This window comes from Lipophrys pholis, assembly GCF_963383615.2.
Source record: "Lipophrys pholis genome assembly, chromosome: 8".
NCBI lineage: Eukaryota > Metazoa > Chordata > Actinopteri > Blenniiformes > Blenniidae > Lipophrys > Lipophrys pholis.
The window spans coordinates 28339003-28357034 of NC_137630.1; the positions used below are offsets into that span (position 1 = coordinate 28339003).

Here is an 18032-nt window from a genome sequence, read left to right on the forward strand (position 1 = left end):
TGCGTCTGTTCACCCGCCAGCGGTGCTCGTTGCCACTGAAAACAACACTTTGAAAACGGCGCCCAAGGTGGACATTTTGGTAAACGCTTTGAAATTAGGGGAAAATGCATCTTTCTGGAAACACTCAGGCTCCGTCTCCTTGTGGACGGCGGAAACGCCGAAGTAAATCGTTTGCGCAGTTTTATAGTCGACAGCCACTAATAGCGATACAACTTTGTCGTCTGTCCGTCCGAATGTCTGTTTACTCCCATTGCTATTGTTTATAGAGCATTGTTCTCTGCTGCACGTGTGTGTGGTTTCATTAGAATAACAAACAAACAGCACCCACTCGTGGCCAAACATGAAAACTACATCGTCTTCAGCATTTTCGCCATTTCCGTGTAAACGGACACCGTTTTCAAATCATTGCTGTGTAAACACGAAACGATTGAAACGTTGTCGTGTAAACGAGGGCTAAGATTTATTGGCGCAATGTTTAAATTTCAGTTAAAAAAAACAACAACAAAAACGTTCCTCTCTGTTTGTGCTGTGCAGCTGCTGTTAGTTTTGCCGCAGTGCCTCAGTGAGCTGTTTTCCTGGAAACGCTTGTTTGTGCTCCACGTTGTCTCTGCCCCTGCTGCGAGGCCGTCCGGCCCCGGCTGGAGGACGGCCTCCAGGGAGAGCACCCGCGGGTGACCCCACACCTGAATAATAAATGCATCCTGCAGCACCAAAGTAACTGACTCATTCACTCTCCCACCACACACACTGCCACGGGCATCAGCAGGAATTATATAATGACTGCAGAGGCCAGTCCCGGCTTAACACGGAGCAAAGACTGTCTGTGAGCGGCTGCTGAATCGGCTTTTTGGGCCGACTTCCCACTTGTGTGTTGTGGGATCGAAGCGAACCACCTGCTGGTAGGATGGAGGTAAGAATGAAGATTGATTTCATGGGGGACGAGTGTAAAACCTGCTTATTAAAATCCTCTTACTCATGTCGGAGTCACGGCCGTGCAGTCATGCGTGAAGCGTTTGTCTTACGCAATCGGGGCCGTCAGATTTTGTTTTGGCTGGCAGTGTGAAGGCCAGAGTTCAGAGGAAACGAGAACAAGGTTGGTGCAGGGAATTGAGAAGGGGGGGGGACTCAGGGTTCTCCGGGTCTAATTTTAGAAGCATCCGAGATCATCAACATGTCCTTTAATTGCAGAGACGTGCTCTCAATCACGGGAATACACAGAGAGAAGAGCTTTCCTCCAGCAGGCTGCATCTTCACCTCCCCGTGTGTGTGTGTGTGTGTGTGCTCCATTATTCACGGCCTCGAGCTGAATAAATAAAGGCAGACGAGTGAACACCCCCCAATCTAATGATGCGACGAGACGTTTGTCTTCAAAGCCAAAGGACAGTCAGTCCAACGCCGTCTCTTCCTGCCTCCCTTCCTTCTCCCTTCCACTTCTGAGCCAACATTTGATTTGTAGCGTCGGCATTTCATTTGAAATGCTTCCCGACTGAGATACCTAATATTTTAATTGCACCCCCATCTCATACTGAGTCCATTATCATGAAATGTTTCTATATTCAACCCTGAAGTTTTGGAGGAAAATATTCATTCCAGCAAGTCGCAGTGATGTTACTGTCTTCATTTTCACTGCGTCACAACAAAACATTTCACTTTTAATTGCTCTGCTTCCCTTTTCTTTAAAAGCAGATCCTGATTATCGAATCCTTGATTATTTTGACCCTAAGAAAATTTATTCAGGAATGTATTTTCGTCTTCGCCTGGTTACAGCGCTCCGCTCCAAAACGCAGATACATTCCACCGTCTCCCTCGGAGGACAATCATTGCCGTCTGACTGGAGCGCTGCAGAGAAGGCCTCTTCATCCGGGGCTGACGTGACACCGGCGGCCACAGTCAGAGGCAACGAGAGCTAAAAGATCGGGGAGGAATGGCTGTAGGTCGGCGTTTAAACCCGCCCGCTCACAGACTCCACGTAAAAACAACAGACTCTGGATTCATTTGCAGGATACAGAGTGAGTTTCTCTGCAACGTTCATCAACTAAACCAACTACACCAACACACTGTTTTCATTTCTAAGCTGCAGAAATTCCGTTTAAATTCTTATGTCTGACGTGTCAAACCCAACGTGTCCAATGAACTGATTACTATTGTCCTGGAAACCTTTATTCAGCTTACACATATTGTTCCTATCAGTTTTCCCAGGAAGTGAAATCTGAGCTGGGACGTTGTGCCAGTGGACAACTGACAACTTCCTCTTACTCAGAACTGCTGAGTGTGCAGAACTAATCTGTGAGAACTCAGTTTGTAGCAATCTCCTTTGTAGTAAACACAGTTTTTCATAAATGGAAAACTGTGCAAACAGTTTAATTCTGTAAACATCTGCTAAGATGAACCGACACACAACAAAACCTGTACACACATATATGTATAGGTGTAATACACGTTTCAATCCTCATTACGGAGTCAAATTTTCTGATGGGCAACATGAGACCAGCATTCATGGCAGCATCATTGAAATCTCAGCTCCGGTCTCAGTGTTGTGATGTGTTTGCTATTTGTAATACTTTATTTTTTATTTTTTTAAATCAATATTTTCTTTGAAAATTTTCAGCATTTCCTTGGTGGTTTGGCCGACCAGTTTTATTTATGTTTGACACCCCCTGATCTTCAGTATGTAATTAATGAGATGTCCATTCGCAGTGAATAGTTCAGTCATGGATTAAAAACATAAATAAAAAATGTGTCCGAGGATTGAATCTTGTTTTGAAAACAGCCACGGCAGAGTCAATTTTACTTGTTAGATTAGAGGGAAACGTGGCTGCATCATTTATGAATGTTTACATAAACCTATGTAAGTTATTCACCATCGGTGGGACTCCTATGCAAAGCATTCAGTCCATCAGGACTCCCAGACGGTCTGAGCATCATCTAAAGGTGCCAGGAGATAAATCTTTAACAGCAATTCATCTTTATTTATACATTTCAGTGTAAAACGGATTAAACTCGACGCACATTACGTAGAAGGGGTAAAAAGAGGGTTTTGCCCTCTGAGACTTTGTCCACCCTGTTCATGTATCTCAGATTTAGTAAAGATGGGGCAGTAAACAAAGAGGGAGGTTGTTATCATATCTTCTTCTAGGTTTCTGAGTTTAGTAGTCCAGTGTTTTTAAATTGTAAAACACTATTCTGATGTTTTGATTGCCATTTCGACTATGAATACATTTTTGACTTATTGCTTCTCAACGATGGATTTTAAGAGACAAACCAAGGGCCACATGTTGTCTTCCTGTCTTCTCCAGGAGGCTTCTTCTCATTGGCCGAGAACAGATGCATGGCTCCTATCACAAAGACAGAGGATTATCACTGTTTTCCCACATACTTAATTAGACGAGATTCATCCTCCTCCGTTGGGAATGGCCGATACACATCAACTCCTTCATCTCTGCCGCGCGGAGAGGATTACCAGGTATTAGAGATCCAGCCTGGGAAATGCCATCTGTTTCCAATATCACCGGCTCGCATTCGCTGTCTTTTCAGATCATAAACAAAGCCAACCTGCGTCCTTTGTTGTGTCCGTCTTCGCACTTGATTACAGATTTAATATTTCCCAGATGAAACTTAAAATAGACGTGTAAGGAGCCCTGTCAGTTTCACCTGACAAAAAGTAATTATGCCCATTTATTACACCGAGCCTTGTAACTGCAGGCGAAGCAGCTTTAATTAGCGAGTGAAAACAACATGTGCCCTGCCTCCTGATTACATTCATTGTTAGGAGCTGGCAGTGCCTCGTGGGGCTGACACCTGCAGCACTTTCTCCATGGTTCGGAGCGGGAGGCTTTTCACAGCGTAGGAAGACGAGCCCCCGTCAGAGGTCCTGTGACACTGCTCCGGCCCACACTCCTTTCCTACACAAACCAGAGTGATTGAATCAGTGGAGGAAGCCCTGTTGTTCCGCCCAGACTGAGATGTGTTGTTGGGTGTTGTTGTCAAAAAAGGGGGACCTAGTTCAGTTTGGTCGTTTAGCACCACTAACCCCGTTGAGTTTCTTAGAAAACTACCGTGTAGTCGTGGACACGTGGCTCGGACTCGGCCTGTTGCTAAGCGATGCGAGAACGAGACGTGCCAAGATTACAAACAGCTTTGCCTTTTATCAGACCATGTGGCTTCCATGTGGGCTTCTTCCTCCAAGATATGATTGTTCAGTGACCTTGTCTCATCCCTGCTCTTCTGATCACACACAACACTGGGAGAGTATCCATGGAAACCGAGAGCAGTCCAGACATCGCCAAACAAATCTTTTTTTTTTTTCCTTTTTCTGTTTCCTCTGGAGACCAGTCCTTCAAGTCTCAAATACAGTTTTAAAATAGTTTAAAATATATATTTTTTTTAAATTACCCTCTACATATGAAGTGTCTGCTAATATTTGCGTAACGGCATAAAATCTGCCACTTCTTCATCGAGATCGAAGCTACTTCATCTGCAGACCAAAAAAAACACATCCAAAAAACAAATTGCAAAACTTCAATGATCCGCATCCTACTGTTTCAGTTCACCATCAGCTCAGTGTTTTTGGCTGCAGCAGGCAGTATTTTTTCAGCACATATAGTTCTAAGAAAACCCACTGTGCACCACCTACAGACAGTTTGTGGTCAGCGAGTGAACACAGTAGAGTATCTAGATGCTCCACCACCAGGTATTTTCCTCCAGGAGACCAGAAACCTACATAAAATAGACTGAAGTGGATTTTTTTTTTTTTAACATGAGTCAGGAACTAAATCTAAAATATGAAAAGTATTGTTGACGATTTGATTTGGAAAATAGCTAAATAACCTTGAACTGGCCACAGTTTTTCAGCCATAGCAACGTGTTGTAGATGCAGCTGCAGCAGCTGTGCGAGCAGCCTGTGTGGTTGTACTCACATCCATGTGTATGCTGTGTCAACCAGTCAGCTGAGAGTGAGTTTACTGTGTAAGCAAAGAAGCAGGTGGAGCGCCGGCAGAGTGAACTGTATGCAAACATCACTCTCAATGATGTGATCAGGCCTGGGAAAAAGAAAACAACGGAAAAAAAAAAAGACTGATCATATGATCACACAGACTTCTTGCGTTCAGGTTGTAACTTAATGTCAACATTTATGAAACATGATCAGGTCATCTCAGGTGAAAAAAATAAAGCAGATGAAGTTTTTGTTGCAGGAGTCACTAAATGCTGCCAACTCTGAATGACTAATGAGCAGTGGAGTTCAGCATTTCTTTCTTTCCTTCTTTGCCTTGACTGATCACTTTGCCAAGAAAAGACAGATATCCTGTCACATTTCTTTAATATTTCATGACACGCTGATGAATTGTGGCGCACGTTTGGTAACTCGGTGTTCCTCTGTCAGGAAATCTCCCTCGCTCTTAATCAGGACATCGATCCGGCTGGGAAACCTCATCCGAGCAGGTACGTGCAAGAACAAGAGAGGAGAAGGCCACCTCAGATTTGCCACTAAGCCAAAACAGTCAACGAAAAGGCCGGCGGCGGTTGCCAGGCAACACTATCCCTATCCCAGCAGGAAGGGGAGTCGAACGGTGCATTAATCACTTTCAGCTCCATCTCACAAGAGTCCCTGTGCTCCACAGCTCTGGTCAGACAGAGGTTTCACGAGTTAATATGATATGAATGGTGAGTTTAAAGTCAAGGCATGGTGTGGTGTTTCCTGGATTCATACTAAAAAACCTTGCAAATGTAATCCAAGCCAATAATGAGGAATATCTGTCTGTTTTAAAGGGGCTTGTCTCACCTGCTATTATTTTGCTAAACAGGAGGGATCCACTCTTGCAATCAGGCATCGAACCTAATGTCTGCTGGACGCATGAAATCAAGGTGACATTTAAATCAAAATCATTGCAAAGGTCAAAGTCTTACATGAGGACAATTTAAACTCCCATATAGGTTTAATATTGTATTGACATGGATTTTGTGCACTGATTAAAAAGCTCTTTCATTTAATGTGACCCCCCAGATCTAAATCTGTTTATGTTAAATTCTATTGTAGTGATGTCAAAACACCTGATGATAACCTGATATAGTTAATCCCTCAGAGGAAGGTCACGCCCACATTATAATGAGACGACATTAAAATGTTCCTTCTGTCTCGTATTGCTTTAACCTTCACTTGTGGTGGCATTCCCCAGTAGGAGGCTGCATTACTGTAGCGGTTAATTCAATTGGCAATGCACAGGCCTGCACAGCTTTGCCAATGCTAAGAATTGCTGCAGCAGATCTGTGAATTGAGGAAAATCCGTCAAAAAAAAAAAATCAACAAATAAATAAATAATCAAAAGGCAGCGTGTGGGTGGATTCACTTGAGTAAAAAATGACAAGGTTTTCCCTGCTCAGCCGGCACGCAGAAACAGACCTAATCAAATACAAAAACAGTGTGCACGGCGAGCCAGACAGAACGAGCTGCTTGAGGGAATCAATTCAAGTATCGATCCACAAAGAAGTAACTCCGTGGTGTGAAAGCTGTCAGCACGTTTTAGGGAACATCAACATCTAAATATGCTCCAACAGGGTTAGTCTCTGGCCCGAATGCTGTGTTAAAGACGACATGTTCAACCATGTTGACGCTGGAAAAAGAAGACATCAGATGCATCCCCTTGAAGATAGAGAAATTAATACACGAAAGGCTTTTTTTCCACTTACAGTTTAAAGAATGAAACATTTGTTTGAGTCTTTCTTGTGTTCAAACTAGGGCTGCACCAATACAGATTCCAGCATTGGTACAGGGTCCGATACTCCACAGAGTACTCCCACTTATACTCATAAAAGCTCCTGGTGACCATTACGTGACATCATGCATCAGCATTGATGTTAATGAGAAAGACAAACGTAAGGTAGACCATAGATTATAATCTGCCAAAATATCAAGAGGAGGGGAAAAATATGTCATACAACAGCAGCAACGTAATCACCAGAGATATTTGGACCAGCAGAGTTATCCCGATCTCATTAACAGCATTAACAGTCATTATAATATCTGCTGATTCCATTTTTTTATTTGTGCTGGGGAGCTGCGTCGACACGTCACATCCAAGATGGCGACGTCCGGTCAATGTGGCCGCAGCGGTAAAAGAATGGACGGACAAGCTAACATATCAGTCAAGCGCGACTGACACAAGAAGGCTACGTCATGGGAAATAGGAAACATATTTAACTTACCACCGAGGTAAACCCATAAATGCGCCGTCGTCTTTTAACTCTAAATGACTCTAAACGAGTGTGTAGTGCCGCATTATGTACTAACGGTGTAATATGTAATACTGCAATACATTTTCAACTCATTATGTAATAATGGTGTAATATGTAATATTTTACTAAATGTTCAACTCATCATGTAATAACGCTGCATTTTGTAATAATCTGCCACATTTTGTCATAAAATTCTTCAATGGATTCTGTAATAAACTTTTTCATATTTTGTAATAACTAACAATATTTTGTCATTTGTTACATATTGCAACAAAATGCAGCAAAGTTTATTAGAAAATGAGGTGTTATTACATAATGACCTGACAACTTATTAAATTATTACATATTGCACCATTATTACATTATGCGGCGCTACAGTGCATCCTCTATTGAATTCATAACACAAGGACATCATAAAAACACCATATTCCCTGCATTTTATTTGTGAAAAATAAGTATGAATATTGGCGTCAATCATCTAACTTTTGTCTGATTGCCTATTATTCTCTTGTGGCTATAATCGACTTATTGAATCGACCGGGCCCTACTGTAGACGCAGCAGTATACTGGAGCCTTCGAGGCTGTTGGAGGTGCCTGTAGCGTTAATGCAGAGGCGGTTCACGGCAACGCATAGCCTTCACACATCGTATGGAGTATGAATTTGGCTTCATGGCATTTAATACTCGAATCGGTACTCACTATCAGCAAGTAGCTAAAGGTTAGTGCTAGTACTCGTCCTTTAGAAAACGTGGCATGGGTGCGTCCAACAGACACCAAAACGAAGAGGAGAAGACGGCGATGAAGGAAAGACCAAAGGCCCACCAGTTGGAGCCGATCTGAGACAGTTGGGTCACGCAGACTCTATGAATGTGGGCTTTTTGTGTCCCACAGATGTCACGGCAATAAAGTGACATTTGGAGGGACCAATATAATCACGCTCTCTAATTAATTTATTTATTTTTGGTGTATTTTTCAGAGTCTTAATCACAGATGACATGACAACAAAGTACCACCTTACATGACTCACTGTAGAAACTGGGATTACTCAATCAAGATCATCCGCCTCAATACAATCGGACCTGCTTGTGTGACGAGAAAATAAAAATAGTAGCACTCTCCAGAACATGCAGTCACGGCTCGCACTCTGCTGTCAGATGGTAAGTGATGAGCGAGGAGAGAAAAATGTGTGACAGCTTTGTACGGCCATATTCAGCCACATGTGAGAGAAATCTGTGCCGACAGAAACAACTAGCCAGCGACTGTATCACACTGTGGTGTCAGAAATACGTTTGGTGAGGTTAGTAAACCCTGCCATTGTTATTGGCTAGAATCAGCTCCACCACACAGCCTTGAGCGGGATAAAAGCTGAATAGAAGATGATGAAAGGATGAATATTGCTTTAGCTATTGCTCTTTTTGGTGACAATGATAGACAGAGGTGAATGTGTGTAAAGCATTTCGTACTAGGGTTTGGCTCGGGAGAGGTGGACTCGAGACGCCAGACATCGTTGTTGAAAGCCAACAATGTCACTTTATTACAAACAAGGGAAAGAGAGAAATCCCAAAAGCAAAGTCCTCAAGTTCAAGGGAGCAAAAAGACACGAAAAGAAACAAAACAGCAATGCAGAAACACAGAAACACAGATGGAACGCCAACCACAACACAGAAGAGAAGCCCGTTATATAACCAAAGCCACCAGGTGAAGACGATCACACACTCGGGAACAGCTGAAAGACATCAGGGCAGGGAGCAGCAATCAGACATGAGGAGGGGAGACTGGAGACAGTCAGGCCACGTTTATGCACAGGTATTTGAAAAACCTGCAATGTTTCTCTGCGTTTGGGCCTTGCTTTTACACATAAACACCACCAACGATGATTCCTGAAAACTGAGATCTGGATTAAGTTACCTCGATGAGTTCTAGCGTATTTGCATTTCCGCACTTCCGAGGACGCCCTGCAAGTAGTTACTCATGACGTAGGTGAGTACACACTGGCGTTCTAAGAATTGGAAAACGGTCCATGTCTCCGGTTCCATCTAAAGGGGGGTAGGCTGATATTTACGTCACAATTCAAGACGTGGTGTTTTTTTTCCAGGATTTTGATTGGCTATCATGGCTTCATGCTTCTCGCTACTGCCCCCTACAGGTTTGGCAGGCTCATAGCAGCTCTGAACCAGGTGTATATGCGTACATGTAAATGAAGATTTTTCTTTTTTTTTTTTTTTAAAGGTAGAGGGGTAAATATCCGTTTTTGTAAAAGCCCAGGTACGTGTAAACGGGGCCTCAGAATCCGACAAAAATAAAAACACAAGAGACGGCATATGAACCATGTCATTTCACAGCTAAACCGTGAAGTTTTATAGTTTGACCCAGTGATGACTGGAGCAAAGATCAAATGTTCACTTTTAAGTTTCTTCCTCTGGGAAGATGGAGCTATAGTGGTTAGCCCTGTTTTCTCATCTGAGTTTTTTTTTTTTATGTGATTAATGTTATTATAAACGTGAGTCTCTCTCTGTCTCTCTCTCTCTCTCTCTCTCTCTCTCGGAGAAGACCTGAGAAATTATAGCAAAGATTAATGGATAACAGGGAAATGAAAAATCCCTCACTTATCATTCAAACACCCCCCCCCCCCCCCCCGATTTATTCTGTATATTTGCTCTCAAACATTGACATACATTTTATATTCAACAAAATATGTTCCAATCTGACTATTTTATTTCTTTACTTTTTTAAACGTCTATCACTGTTTCCGTGTCTTCAATTGTCACATTGTTATCTTGTTTTGATATTGTTACTGTTGTTATTGTTGTACTTATTATTATTATTGTTCATATTAGTTTGCCACTCTTATTTCTGTCCACTTGCTGCTGCACCAATGCAAATTTCCCCATTGTGAAATAAATAAATGATTTTATCTTATCTTGTCTTGTCTTGTTTTGTCTTGTCATTTGTTGCTAATGTCCTTTTGTCTCTTTGAGTTTTGTTTCTTTGCGTCTTTAGGTGAGTCCTCTTCCAGAAAACAGCGCCTTCCCTCTTGGTTTGAGTGAACTTCAACCGCTGCATCCGCAGTAGCAGCATCAGGCCTGTGAGGAGCCACTGTAATGAAGCGTGTGTGTGTGTGTATGTGTGCCGAACACTGCTGATCCTTAATGATCTCCATGGCTGCTGATGAGAGCGGACCAGAGCCGGACCTGCTCAAACTGCGCCAATTACCCGCAGCGGACGGAGGCGCGGCGGCGGCGGCGCATCCACAGAGCACTGAAACCAACACACACCTGCTTAAAACGGGGTTATCGGTGCCTGTCTGTTGAAAGGACAAGTGCTGTCTGGTATTTACGTAATTTGTTCTTTTATTTTCTTTTTTTTTTCGCCGGGTGCGCCGGGTGCCTCGTGGAGCGGGATTATTTAGAGGAGCTCCGTGCGTCCTGCTCCCTCCTCCCTGCGTCCGTTGTTGTCCTCCACACACAGAAGACTGAGACTCAGTCAGACGGGGGCTGTTCGCATGCAGCAGCGGAGTAAACAAACCAGGAGCTGTTTTCATGGAGCCCAGCGTCTCTGTTTGAGGTGAGCGTCTCCCTGCGTTCTTCTCTATCTCCTTCCTGCGCACGTTTCCATGTCGAGCTCGTTTGTTTTCCTACATAATGGTGCAATGCAACGCTCCACCGGCTCTGAATAGACAAGGGCATCTCGGAAGATCCCGAAATACATAGGATTGCGTGTTTATACATTTAGATCCTTTATTGGTTGGTTATTTTAGTGTGATTTCAGCGTTTGCTGGTGTATTTTTCTGCGCGTCGGAGAGAGAAAGAGAGAGAGAGAGAGAGAGACAGGGAAATGGAAAGAGGAAGAAAATCGATGCGTTTCCTCCAGGTGTGTGTGTGTGTGTGTGTGTGTGTGTGTGTGTGTGTGTGTGTGTGTGTGTGTGTGTGTGTGTGTGTGTGTGTGTGTGTGTGTGTGTGTGTGTGTGTGTGTGTCAGGGGAAAGTTTGTGCTGTAAACAGTGTTTGCGTGAGGAAGGAAGACTCGGAAAGAGACAGTGGCCTCGGTGCATCACACTGCTGCATGTTCCCTGTGGTTCAGAGGGGAGGGACGCCTTTGCACACTCACTGAAGTGAATTATGTAAAATACTGGTGCTTTAATGACTTTTGTATTGATTTTTAGGCGGTCTGGCCTTTCATGAGGACTGTAGCAGGATTGAGAGTGAAAGTCATCCATTCTTCATTAGAATACGATGTAAACAAAGTGAAAACCACCAGGATCAATATCAGAAGACCTACCACAGAAACCCATTGCAAACCTAACTGTTCCAAATTACCTTTACGTGATTTGTATATTACAGTTTGTGTGTTTTATGAGTGAATCCCTGTGGATGGATTCATTGGGAAAGCACTAAATAAGTTAAATCCATTGATCATTTATATAATGCAGGATTTTGCATTTTATTGTGTTGTTTTGTTTAAATCTGTGTTTATTTAAGACCTAAAACAATGTCTTCTTCTTTTTTTTTTTTTTCAGCCTTCCATTCAACAATGTGCCTGGAAATCCAGCAGCTGCCCCTTCAGACTTCTTTCTGAGAATGGGAACATAGTGAGCGCCCCTGGGATTTCAAACACCTGCCAGCATGTTGCAGCCTTCCAGCAGAACAGGTGACGGCCGGTTGGAGTCGTTGCGCCCTCGGAGTCGTCGGAGATGGGCCCTGTTCGTCTCCCTCTGCACAGCCATCCTCTGCCTTCCGGGGGAGGCGGGAGCCACAGTAAACTGCCACAAAACGTGCATCTGCGCCTCAAACATCATCAGTTGCTCCAAGATGAATTTGACCGTCATTCCGACGGGTTTGCCGCTCTACACCGCCGTGCTGGATCTCAGTTACAACGAGATCATCCGGCTGCGAGCCGAGTGGACCACGGTCAAGCTCCCAAATCTTCACAACCTCCTTCTCAGCCACAACAGTCTCCACTTTGTGTCTTCGGAGGCGTTCATCTACGTCAAACACCTCCGCTATTTGGACCTGTCCTCCAACAGCTTGCGGCTGCTGGACGAGTTCATTTTTGAGCCTCTGGTCAACCTGGAGGTCCTCTTGCTGTACAACAACGAAATCACGCAGATCGATCGCTCGGCGTTTATAGGCATGATAAACCTTCAGAAGCTGTACCTCAGCCAGAACCAAATCTCACGCTTCCCTGGGGAGCTGGTGCGGGAAAAGTCCCGCCTGGAGAAACTCACCCTTCTGGATGTGTCCTCCAACAAGATCAAGATCTTGCGGACTGAGGAGCTCCAGCTTCTGCCCGCCTGGATTAAAAATGGCCTCTACTTCCACAACAACCCGCTGCAGTGTAGCTGCGATCTTTACACGCTCCTCGCCCACTGGTACATCCGAAAGCTCAATTCCGCCGTGGACTTTAAAGACGACTTCACCTGTATTCTCCCCGGACCCCAAAAAACACAAGCCAGAGTGTTTGACCTGAGCGGCGACTCGATGAACTGCAGCACGTTTGAGGAGAAAGACGAAGAGGCTTATCTGGAGCAAACTCTGACACTGAGCTGCGACACCAAACACAGGGACATGACAAAGACCTGGTTGCTTCCCGGCAACGTGCCGGTGGCGCCGGGAAGCAACCAGACGACCAAAGTCTTACCAGACGGCAGCCTGCAGATCAGGCCAGTGAGAGCCGAGGACTCCGGCACCTACACTTGCATCGCCATGAGCGACACCTTCAACGAGACGATCTATGTGGTGCTCAAAGTTTACAACATCACCATGGAAGGGAACGGGGACATGCTCAACACGGCGTACACCACCCTGGTGGGCTGCCTGGCCAGCGTGGTGCTGGTGCTCATGTACCTCTACCTGACGCCCTGCCGCTGCTTCTGCTGCCCGAACAAGGGCAAGGCTCGAGGCGAGGACAGCATCCACTCCTCCATGCTCAGTGTCACGCCCACCCACGGCGACCCGGCACTGAAGGCCGAGCTGAACCGCCACGTGGCGTTCATAGACTCCAAGGACTTGCAGGGGCAGAACGGCAAGCTAAATCCCACCGAGGAGGAGGAGGACGAGGACGAGGAGCTGGACGCAGAGGCCGGTTCGCTCATGAAGGGAAAGAGAAAGAAGTCGGTAGCAGAGTCCATCAGCTCCGTCTTCTCAGACACTCCCATGGTGGTCTGATAGGAGTCACATGACTGGATGTATGATGTTACTGCAAGAGCCATCAATCGTGACTGTGACCTTGTGGGAGAAAAAGCTATGGAGGGATGTTCATCCGTAGCTTCTGACACGTGGGGGGAAAAGGACTTCAAAGGGAGTAAAAAAAAGACAAACTGTCTTGTTGTCATACGGGACAATGGACAGGACTTTTCCAGCAATTTAATCTGTAGCACTTAATATTCATACTGTGAAGGATGGCAGTGGACCCGGACAGTGGAAACTTAAACAGTCTTACTCGAGTAAATGGTATACTCAGGAAGTGATTTATTCAACTGAAAAGCGTGGGAAATACAGATTATGTTACACATAGTATATATCAAAACCACAACTGACTCATATTTAGATTAAGTAAGAGTGATTAGAATAGATTGCATCCTCTGTAAACAATAGAGCATAGATACGTTCCTCCTTGTTTTATCAACACAAGGGGAAAAAAGATTCCGAAGCAGAGTGACGACACCGCGTTATGAAAACCTGTGACGTTAACCTGAAGTCACCTCCAGCCAAGCGGCGTGTCAGAACGCCACGTTACGAGACATCAGAGTACAGCAGGGACGAAGGGAGTATAAACTTTTTATCGGTGGGTAGTCAGATAATAATGAATGAAAGCAGGAGCACAAACGTATTAAAAGATCCTACGTCATGTTCAGGGTTTAGTGGAACTCAGCCGTAGTAAATTAGATTCTTATTTGGGTTCGCTGTCATAAACTGTGATACAACGCAGAAGCTTTTTACTTCACCGTGTTAAAAATAGACTCTGGTGCGTAACGTTATCCAGCATTGGGCGGATTGTTTTTTTGTATTTCTGGCCCCGTTTGCACGACAACGTTTCAAGTGAAAACGTATTTTGGTTTCAGAAAAGTTTCGCCTTTACATGACAACGCTTTGAAAACGATGTCGTTTTTACGTTGGGGCACTAGTGTTTGTTCTTGTAATGAAACCACACAAACATACAATACGCCCTAAACGTTAACAATGGCAAGTACACAAACATTTGAATGTGAAGTTGGATTGCTCTTCCGGGTGACTGTTAACCATAAAAACTACCACGTCCCAGGAGAACATGGACTGGATGTCATGACACTCTGGAGACAAACATTGTTGTTATTGTCCATCTACTCGAGCATTTACAAAACAACTATTTACTACAGCCATGGTGCGCATTAGCAGTAGCACCATTCACCCATTTCCACGGAGACAGAGCACTATCGAAAATGTTTCCAATACGCAACTGAGGTTTTTGGCTCTTTCACTTGAAAACGTGTAAACGGGGCCGCAGTTACAGGAACCTTTGTAGTTTTAAACAATAATTTAAAAAACAAAAAAACAAAACAAAACATGGAATGCCTTCAAGAGACATTGGGGACAGTAATGTGCTTCGTTATGATTGTTAACAGACATTTCCGTCACTTGAAGGAACAGACTCGTGTTTGTTGCTGCGCTGAGGTGCCACGTTCCCGTCCAGTCCGACTCGTCCTCCTCTCGGCCAAGTCCAATAGTTCAATACCGAGCCAACGATAGCAGCTGCAATGTTTAACCCCGTCACGTCTGTTCTGTGCGTGAAATGTGCACCTTACTCTGAATCCTGGAATATTTTGTGTGTATAAGAAAATATTTTCATGCATCATGAATCAAGTCCGAGATTTAAGTATTCGATCACGCGTGTTGCCTGGATGAGTGGCTCCGGTTGTTTTTGTTTTCTTAAAGTAGCTGTGATGTGGTTAAGACGTCGTTTCCATAAATTCGAGTTGAACGACAGGAAGAAAAATAAAAAACCCTCCGTTGTTCCTCCACAATATTCAGCTCACGTCGGGGACGGAGCGTTTGTAGCTGCTGACAGGAGATCTCTGGTGGAACAAGCCATTCGGATGCTGTGCAGATATTCATCCGCGACCTCAGAACGGGAAGCCGCCTCGCCGTGAACTCGGAAGGGGGATTCAGTGCAACTGTGTCGTGTCCACGTCATAACACAATGAGGCAAAGCCTGGCGGAGACGCTCATTGCATCCTTTGACGGGACGGCGCTTCCCTTTTTGCTTTCACCGTTTTTGTCTGCGAGCTGGAGGGAGATCGGTGTGCCAACATGAGTCAGCCGCACAAAGCCATTCTCTGCGGCCCGACAGCCTCGATTCAGCCCGGATGTGTTGGCTTTGTTTGTCTACCTTTTTGTCATTACGAGGCTGCCCCGACTTGAGTTCAAAAGCAATGAATCAGCCAGGCAATGAATGTGATGCCCTTTAAGCAGCCCGCAGTTTGTTTATGCGGGAAACGCCTGCAGCTTTCATCGAACGATGGGTTCAGAATGTTCAAAAGGTACAGGAATAGATGTAGAGAATCAATTCCTGTGTGGATCACAGGCGACTTGTAGCTAAATATCAACTAAACCCTCAAATACACATTTCTGGGTGCAATAGTTTTCCTTTTTTTTGTTTTATTTTTTTTAAATACGGAAAATAGGTGGAATATTCACAGTCACTGTGCGCACCGCAGCATCTCCTGTGTGGGTGAGAAAAGGAAGTCACACTTATCAGAGAGGTGGCGCGTGAATCTTTCCACTCTCTCACACGTCGGAATACCAGGTGGAGAAATAATGAGAGCGGCAAAAAAATAAAAAAAAAATACCGCAACGCACTCAAATAAAGCCACAAATTTAGCCCCGCCGCAGACGGCCTGCGTTCGGCCAAGAATCTGTCACGTCTCAAGGAATCCCGCTTCTCATTTTCACCCTCCGCAGCTGAAACATACACGCTGTTCCTCGCTGAAAAACCCAGAACACTGGAATTAAACTCATCGGCTGTTGAGTTGCACACAGTCAGGTTCAGGGGCAGAGTGGAATATTGCATGTTTCCCCCCAAAGAAACTTTTTAAGTGTTGATCCAGTTAAATCTGCGGTGCTGGTTAATAAACGGTCTCCTCCTCTGCGCTGTCACTCAAAATACAAGATGTAATTCCGAACGCAGGGAAGACAAACTGCAAAAAGTCCTATTGAGAGGGAGAGGAGGAGCCTTGCCGTCTCCAAAGCTAATTTGCCTTCCTATAAATATATTTATCTATATATACAGTATCTATGTATTGAGACTCACTTTCTGTGTTTAGTACTGATTAGTTGTGTACTGCTATGTTCTACCAGTGTACCGACTGTAATCCTCTGTAATCCAATGTTCATTTTGTCATTAGTTGTTTTGAGCACTCCAGTCTTGATATAAATGTTTATTTTTTAATCTTTTTTTTTTTTTTTTTAATTGAATGAGGATGTATTTTACACTCAGCTGGTGAAGATTGTGACTCAAACAGAGTAGATTTGATCATGTATCTAGAACATGCATGGGGAAGAGGGTCAGTGGATCTGATGCGTCCTGAAGGGCAGTGAGTATGTAGCCTCCAGTTATCGTTCGGTCAGTATTTGACTTTGCTAATAAAGCCATAAGCAATTCCAAAAAATAATTAATAAACGATGTCAGATGATTTAATGTCATGGTGTGGAGCAAAGCGGCCAGAAGAATTTTGTTGATGGCAGATTAAACCTGGACAGGTGAGCAGCTCATCACATCACAAATGAAAGGAGAGACAGTAATCCACACTCACTCTGACCCCCCCCCCCCCCCCCCATGAAGACGGCTGTAGGCATGTTTTCCTGTGAATGAAACGTGGATGCAGAAAGTGACCACCTCCACATTGCTGACCGAAACAAAAGAGTATTCGAAAGGCTTTGACGACAGTGGGTGTAGAAAGACAAAAACTTTGCTTTGCAGTCACTTTTTTCTTTTCAATTTTTTCACATTTATGTGTCACACATAAGGCCCGCGGACCAAAATCGACCAACAACAGGCTCTGATCCAGTCGGCAAACCAACAAGAAAATGATAAAAAAAATATAGATATATATCTCAGAAAACCTAACATTTTTTAATACATTTCTTAAAGGTCTAATTTTATACAAAATTCACTTTCTAATGGTTTTCCAACAATAATATGCGTCCCCATACCTGGAATGACGCCCCCGAAGCGAAGAAAGTCTGTCATCTCTGCATGGCTTGTTTCAGTTTTTAAAAAGTGTGTTGCTCCAACCAGCCAATCAGAAATCAAACCCTACACAGTGTCATCAGGGGTTTAGCCAATCCAAATCAAGGTAGGACCTCCCTATGTGTGTTTGGACCAACGAGACCATGTGGAAATGTTGAAAAGCTGTAAAAAGTGAGCCCTTGAAGTATAGGGGAAACAACACAACACTGAGCTGAGATATTGATGATGCTGCCATGAAACATAGCAAACTGGCCCCAAAGCCTGTCAGAGTGAGTTTGTTAAAAAAAAAAAAAAATAGCACATAATGCAGCAGCTATAGAAGTTTGTTGACATGTCACTGTAGTTTGCATAAGGTTTCTTCAAAATTGGTAATAATTGATGGGTAGGCTGACACCCCTGATATATAGCAATATCTCTCTCTCTCTCTCTCTCTCTCTCTCTCTCTCTCTCTCTCTCTCTCTCTCTCTCTCTCTCTCTCTCTCTCTCTCTCTCTCTCTCTCTCTCTCTCTCTCTCTCTCATCTCCATTCATTCCTGGACCAAGCAGCAATCACAGGAACATTGATGAGGTGGCAAGGCTA

The 18032-nt window shown here is 44.2% G+C and overlaps 1 protein-coding gene across 1 annotated transcript; it reads left to right on the forward strand.

Moving 5' to 3' along the window:
- Positions 1-10309: 10309 nt before the first annotated feature.
- On the forward strand, positions 10310-16032 carry amigo1 (adhesion molecule with Ig-like domain 1). Its single transcript, XM_080469652.1, has 2 exons — positions 10310-10794; positions 11746-16032. Exon 2 carries the CDS (start codon positions 11852-11854, stop codon positions 13391-13393), a length of 1542 nt encoding a protein of 513 aa, XP_080325778.1. The 5' UTR covers positions 10310-10794; positions 11746-11851; the 3' UTR covers positions 13394-16032.
- Positions 16033-18032: the final 2000 nt, after the last annotated feature.

Excerpts from the sequence above, each read along its gene's own strand:
- amigo1 (XM_080469652.1), top strand. The coding sequence starts at position 11,852 with ATGTTGCAGCCTTCCAGCAGAACAGGTGACGGCCGGTTGGAGTCGTTG.